The following is a 7,192-nucleotide window of genomic DNA, read 5'->3' as shown; positions in this document are numbered from 1 at the left end:
GGGGGGGGGGGGGGCATCCCCCCTCCCCTCAGAGAAAGGATGAGAAAGCGGGGAGAGATGCTGAAAATAGCTGGGTGGAGATTTGAAGAATCCGGGGGGAGATTAAGGACATAAAGTCGTTTCCAGTTGCACTTGCTGTGAAGAAGGCACCACCGCAGTGGTAAGAAAACAGACGTTTCAAAATAGCATCTCTCATCTCAGGCAGTTGGGAGCTGGAGCCATCCAAACTACCCGGTACACATCGCTCGGATAAGCGCAACACCCCCAAATCTGCCCTCCGCAGTGGTTGGATGTATCACACCCGCACCATTATTTGTCCTTATGGTGCCTGTTTTAAATAGTGGAAGGAGAAGAGGTTGACCGCAGGACAGCAGTGAGGAGCTGGGTCAGACACAATTCATGAACTTTTGTACTCCTGTGTGCCGCTGTCGACAAAGTAAAAATAATGAAACTTTGTGATATGTTTGTAAATGATTTCGGCTGACCTCTCGCCCTGCCCTTCACCATAAACGCTACGGCGGGGAAAACCTGGGAGGGTGCGAGGCTGAGGCTCGCAGGCAGATCGCGGGGATAATAGCTAGACCAGCATAATAGGATGAAGGTAAATTTGGAAACTCTCTTTTTCCCGAGAGCAACTAACTCCAGCTTTTAACCTCATCTTTTTCACCAACCGCTGTTTCTGTTGTCGGCTGTTTTACTTCTGTTTCGATTTTTTTAAAATTCTTTTTTTATTTTGGGGGGATTTCTAATTATGGAGAATCTTTTCAGATTCGTGTTAGCCTAAATATTTAAAGACTCCTTCCTAAATTACTTTAAGCATTATTATTCTAAATAGCGCAATTTGATCGACCACGTCCATTTTCCATAGCGAGAACGTAAATGGCAGAGAATTTAAAGAAAACGGCAGGTCTTTCTGAGAATTTGGTAGGCGAAATTCGTCGCTATGAATTGATGGAGGGTCTTATAGCTCTATTGCAGCAATAATAACAAGCGTGAATCTTTTCCGAAATCCCACCTTCCTGCAAATCTGTATTTCAGAATTGAGTCCCAGCAGAATAGTTTGAATTCCTCAGAAGACAGTAAAAGACTAAGAGAATTGCAAAGACCTGCTATATTGTAGATGAAAACAGAATGTTATTACGTTGTCTATATATACCCTGTAGAACCGAATTTGTGTGATATTCATATAGTCACAGATTCGATTCTAGGGGAATATATGGTCGATGCAAAAACTTCACCTTTCTGCAAATGGTTAGAAGTTAAAATACTGGCGGAATCAAGAGGCATGTGCGTGCTGAACACTCAGAAATTTTAAAAGTTTTGCTGCCTCGCTCCTATTCGCTGGGTTTTAGGACGTTTCTTAAAACTTCAGTTGTCGTTCAAACCTAACTCTCAGTGACAATCTGTGAATTTAAACAGTTAAACTCACCAGAAGTTACAAATTTTCTGGGGGAAAAAAAAAAAAAGGCATTATCTACCAATCAGTGAATGAGTATTTTAAAAGATACTCATAAATTAGCTAGATATGCCAGACGTTAGCAAAATTTCCCTGTCAAGGGTCCAGATCGCATCAAAATATTTACGACAGCAGCAAAAGCAGCATTCGCCTCACTGGAATGTATTTACTTGTGCTCCAGGAATGATATTGATGAATGAAGACGGAATTTATCGCATTAAACCCGTGATATTTTTAACCTAATTAAATGACGTCTCCAGTTCAATTGATTGAACTTTAGTGGTTAAAAGTGAACTCCTTCTTGCCATCTGCATGATTTTACATACATACATGTGTAGGTTTATAAATACACGCTGGCGTTTGCATCTGTGCATGCATACGTATGCACACGTATATATTGAGGCTTGAAAGTGAATGAGAAGTTACTGATTGCCTAATTTTATTCAGCAGAACTAAATTCTGGTAACTTTTGGATGACCTCTGCTAGACAAAGACAGGACAGATCTATTGTACATCATATTACCCTCTTCCTTGATGGCTTTTCTTTCTCTCGCCTGCTTATCAGTTTCTTCCCTTTTAACCCCGCTTCAGCTCATCTCTCTGTATATTCCTTTCGATTCTTTTTCTTATTTTATTTAAAGTGAGGTACCAAGCCCCGGTGGCGATCCTGGCTAGTAGATCAGACGGGAGGGCAGCATCCCCCGGGGATGGGGGAAGCCGGCTCAGACAAAAGGCTGTGGGCAGGGCAGCGGCCGCCGCCCCGGGGTACCCCTACACCTCCGGTACCTGGTTTGCGGGTGCGGCCCGCCGGAGAGGGGGGTCACTCGGTTAGAGGGATGTTATTGAGTGGAATCGCTGGGAATGCGGGGAAATGCGGCGGTGGGCGCCCGGCTCCCCATTGGCCGGGCCGGTCACATGCCCGCCTAACTTTATTCAGTTGACAGCAAGTAGGAGGGCTCTATGGCAGGGGAAAAAAAGACAACACGAGAAAAATTAGTATTTTCTACCTTCAGAAATTAATGGCCATGAGTTCGTATATGGTGAACTCTAAGTATGTGGATCCCAAATTTCCTCCTTGTGAGGAATATTTGCAGAATAGCTACTTAGGCGAGCAAGGGGCCGAGTACTACAGTGCCTCGCAGGGCTCTGATTTCCAGCACCAGGGACTCTACCCACGGTCAAACTACAGCGAGCAGCCCTTTAGCTGTAGCAATGCCCAGGGCTCTGCCGGGCAGCCGCGGGGTCACGGACAGGAGCAATCCGGCCCGGCGAGCCACTTCCCCGGCCCAGCAGAGCATTGTCCACCGCCTCCAATGTCCAACTCGCGAGCCTGCAGCCAGCAGCCGGCCCTCAAACCCCCAAACGGCTCCGCAGTTAAGCAGCCAGCAGTAGTTTATCCCTGGATGAAGAAAGTCCATGTTAACTCGGGTAAGGATCCTCTTCTTACTTTGCTCTTCTACCCTGCTTCCGATCGTCCTCAGCGGCGCTCTCCCGAGCCCCCGCCAGGCTCGTGGACGAGCTTTTTAAACCGAGGTGGCCAATTACACTCGCCATAAATTTTTATTGCTGAGGAAATAGGCCGTTGGCCATGCGGGGCTTTGCCGTGCAAGATAAAACTCCATTTTAGGAGCCTTCTAGAGGCTCCCACCCTACCTAGCTGCGTGTGCCTGTAGTGCCTGCCTCAAACGAGGGGGAAAGCAGCCCGGCCATTGTAAGCAACTGGGATGAATCCAGCTCGGCCACATGCTCGCAGCTCATAAGGTTTTCTTTTGTAAAGTCGGACCGGCAAGTCAAGATTAGCTTTGTAAAAGTTCTCCGTATTTTTTTCCCAGTGAATCCCAATTACAACGGAGGGGAACCTAAACGCTCCCGCACAGCTTACACCAGACAGCAAGTCCTAGAACTGGAAAAAGAATTTCATTTTAACAGGTACCTGACCAGGCGCCGCCGTATCGAGATAGCCCACACTTTGTGTCTCTCTGAGCGCCAGATCAAGATCTGGTTTCAGAACAGAAGAATGAAGTGGAAAAAAGATCACAAACTGCCCAACACGAAGGGCAGGTCTTCTTCCTCTGGTTCAAACCCCCATTTACAAACTGGTTCCAAGGACCATCAGACTGACTTGACAACTTTGTAGAAGAGGTGAAATTTTCCATTTCATCCTTCGCTTCTGACCAGTACTGTACATAACTGACACTGCCCAAGCAGAACCTGCATGTAGCAGCTAAGGACACGAGAAACTGTCATCTTTCTTTAAGGTACTGTTGTACAAAGGAGACAAAATGACGCTACTTTGGACTTTATTTTATTTGCCTCTGCTAGCACAACCTAAAAAAGGAAAACAAAAAAAGGGGAAAGAAAGAGAGAGGGAAAACCAACCAAACAAACCATCATGCAGGCAGTGGGAATTGGGAAAATATTAAATGAGACCTTCTGTCCTTAAAAAATAATAAATCATTGAAAATGAAACTGTCCTGTGTTTCAGTTTTGAATTCTAAAGTGAAGATTGGATGCTTTATTATGGGATTTATACTTTTAATTGTCTTTTTATCCCATGCAATTTCGGGAGGACGTATTTTGGGCAAGTTGAGGACAGGAAATTCATAGCATAGTCTTTTATTTGAACATAAGGACTAGTAATTGTGAACTTTTTTTTTTTGTACTGCTTTACCTTTCTCGGTGTAATGAAAATACTTGTCCATTTCCATAACGTCACAGAAGGTGTGCATAGAAATTAAGTGAAAACGGGTTATTTTGTGTTCTGGTAATGTTAATGTATTTATTTATTTGTTACATAGAAGAAGACAAAAAGAAAAATAGTCAAACCAAAAACGAGGAAGGGGAGCTGAAATACAGTATTTTTCCTTCCCAGTCTCATGAACACATATGTAATGTTTACTTGTCTTGAACGTACACAACTTTCTTGTCCCCCACCCCGTTTTCTTCTAAATTTCCTTCTTTGTGAATAGGAAAAGCGTCCCTGCTCCTTACCGTGTGCCATCCAGAGCTAACAGGCTTGAAATCTGTTTCCAAAGTCTGCTCTGCTCAGAGCTGTGCTTTAAACCATCGATACCTCATTTTAAAATGGAAAGAAAAAAAAAAGAAAAAAGAAAGAGGGGAGACCACAAAAAACAACCCCACAAAAACAAACAGCAGCCCAGACTGAAAAAATAATGTGATATAAATTGAGCCATTCAAAGCTGAAAGCTGAACACATTCTTTCAAACAAATTTAAAAATTCTTTTCTGCTAGGGAGAGAGAGAGATAGTCTATGTGGGTTGCTGCTTTGTTTTGTTTTGGGTTTATTTTGAGTTTTTGTGGCTTTGGTTTGTTTAGTTTTTAGGTTTGGGTGGGTTTTTTAAGGTTGGGTGGATTTTTTTGTGTTGTTTTGTGTTTGTTTGGGTTTTTTTGGTTTTTTTTAAGAACAGTGATTGTTTTTAAGCAAACCATGACACATGACTGCAATGGTTGGAAATCTCAGCAAGTTGCTTTCAAGAAACACGAAAGCCTTGGATGGGAGCAGAGCTGATCTAATACCCACGAATTTGTCCCTGACTGCTGGTTGCCAAAGTTTTAGTGCTCTGTAACTACGAAACCAAACCAAACCAGCTCCCTGAGCCACTTACACCTCCGCTCAGGCGGTTTTAAAGCTCAGCCCTTATCTCCTGTACCCTCAGGGCAGCCTAGGAGAGGGACCACATAGTCAAAATTGTAACGAGGTGATCCTTTTATTAAAGAGAAAAGTGGCAAAGAAGGAAACTCATAGCAAACACTGAAGGGAGGTGGAAAGAGCAGGGGGTGAGTTAACGTGCCCTTCTCCAGGCTGGATGCTTCCCACTGAGAACTCACAGCTTTCTGGGCTCGCTCACGAAAACACTGGCCAAAATGGGGTTGAATTAATTCTAAAATAAAAGGCGAGCTTTTCAACAAGAGTGTATTCGGCAACGTTAACTGTGGCCAGCAGTTAATTTCTGTCCTTTTCTCATCCCTTGAAGTCCGCAAAGTGTCTTTAAGACTTGGTCTTTTGTTTTAGAGCCTGGAGAAAACTCTTTGTTCTTCCTTAGGGTTAGCCCAGTTCTCAGACTTGCACATGGCAATACTTGAATATCTCCACGTCGTGATATTAAAGATGGATATTCCCGCATTATTCGCATCATTGTTTCTATGACAAAAAGCACCGAGTTCATACATAGTAAAGACGTCTTTTTTCTGACGCCTTCACGTTGAGAAGCTGAAAAGGTATTTTACTGAAGTTCGGCTAAATTGCAGGAACAGGTTCACCCAGAGGACAAATTTTCTATTCGATTAGTTGTATTTCAGCCGGGAAGAGTGACCTCTAAACCCTTAACCTTTTGGACCCAAACTACCCTTCCCTTTCTCTAGCATGGAGAGCAGCTAGCAGCAGCGCTTGAGGAGGGAATTCCTGAGACAAGTTTTCAAGTATTGTTACACCACGTTCCTGCAGTAGTGGCCTTTCCTCTCTAGAGCTGCTCAAAGCCATCTTTTTGCTCTTCATACGTATCTATTGAAATAAAGAAGAAAAAAGGGTGTGAGGAAGTAAAACTCCTCTAACTACTCTTCTTGAAAATCCTCCTCCTGGAACCCCGCTGTTTTCTTAAAGCCTGATAAGTTGGCTGGGAGCAGGGCAAAAGTGCTATTCGGGAGAGAGCTACCAACTCTGGCATCTGTGGTACAGCTCTGGAAAATAATGGCCTTGGATAAGTAAATCCTTGCTTTGTGCTTCTAATCAACCGAGATGGCTCCCGAAGTTAAAGGACCAACTTCTGCTCCCAAATTTCCTTCCCCCGCCCACTGAAGTCAAACAGGCGTGTAGCTGCTAGCAGAATTTGTCTCATTGTCTTTTGAAATGTTAATAACTCCAGGAAGAGTGTTGGCTTCAGCAGGCACAGCTCTTACAACCCTGTTTGCAAGTCCCATTTGAGCGAGGCTGGAGCCCTGTAGGTTTACATAGGTGTAATTGCACTGTAAGATCGGAGAATACGTGAAGTGAAGGTAGAGAGTACCAAACAGAAATAGCTCCCAGTGCCAATGCTCTGAATGGTCAGGAATGTCTGTAATAATGACCAGGAGCACCCACTGGTCGTTATCTCCCGTGCAAAAAGAACCCGAGGTTTATTTTTTAATGGTTTTAACCCTCCTCCAGAGTTATTTGGTGTATGAAGGGAAGCTGATTAATTTTGTTTATCACGGGTGAACGTTGTGCATTGGAGCCTTTGTTAAACGGTCGCATTGTCCAGCACTGCTCTCATCTCTGTTAAAGTGTGATGCTTTTAATAGACTTTGCTGATGTTTTGCTGCCATTGATTAAAGCGTTATTTATACTAACTGTCGCCTGTAGTTTTGATGTAAGCCTTCCACATAGTTTTGAAATAATAAAAGGTGTAGCAAAATAGATTCTGGTTTGTACCTTCAGCAAGCAGTTCTTACAAGGTGGGTCTCTCTTCTGTGAAAATTCTGGTCCCTCCCATCATTACAGTGTTAAAAGACGAGTGACTTTGCATAGCATCCTTCCAAATGTCCCTTTGAACAGGTTTGCTGTTTGCCTCAGCCATAATGGTGTGACTCTAGGCCAAGCTGGAGTCTATATTTACTTTTGGGCTACAGTTAAAAGTGCCTGTCATCCATTTGCTGCTGCTTTGCATTTAACAAGCCCTTCTAGAATGACTCCTGGATTTCTGCATGTGTGGTAGGAGGCAAGGAGCCACACCTGAAGTC

The 7,192-nt window shown here is 43.8% G+C and overlaps 1 protein-coding gene across 2 annotated transcripts in view; it reads left to right on the top strand.

Moving 5' to 3' along the window:
• The window catches only part of HOXD4 (homeobox D4), a 13,679-nt gene extending 9,751 nt beyond the window's left edge, over positions 1-3,928 (top strand). For both annotated transcript variants that reach the window (XM_008634734.2, XM_017735822.1), the window contains exons 3-4: positions 202-2,884; positions 3,289-3,928. In XM_008634734.2, coding sequence (XP_008632956.1) covers positions 2,476-2,884; positions 3,289-3,593 — 714 coding nt within the window. In that variant the 5' untranslated portion in view covers positions 202-2,475 and the 3' untranslated portion in view covers positions 3,594-3,928. The remainder of the gene's footprint in view (positions 1-201; positions 2,885-3,288) is intronic.
• Positions 3,929-7,192: the final 3,264 nt, after the last annotated feature.

Source organism: Corvus brachyrhynchos, unplaced genomic scaffold, assembly GCF_000691975.1.
Source record: "Corvus brachyrhynchos isolate BGI_N302 unplaced genomic scaffold, ASM69197v1 scaffold255, whole genome shotgun sequence".
Lineage (NCBI taxonomy): Eukaryota > Metazoa > Chordata > Aves > Passeriformes > Corvidae > Corvus > Corvus brachyrhynchos.
This window is presented reverse-complemented; position numbering and strand designations above follow the sequence as displayed.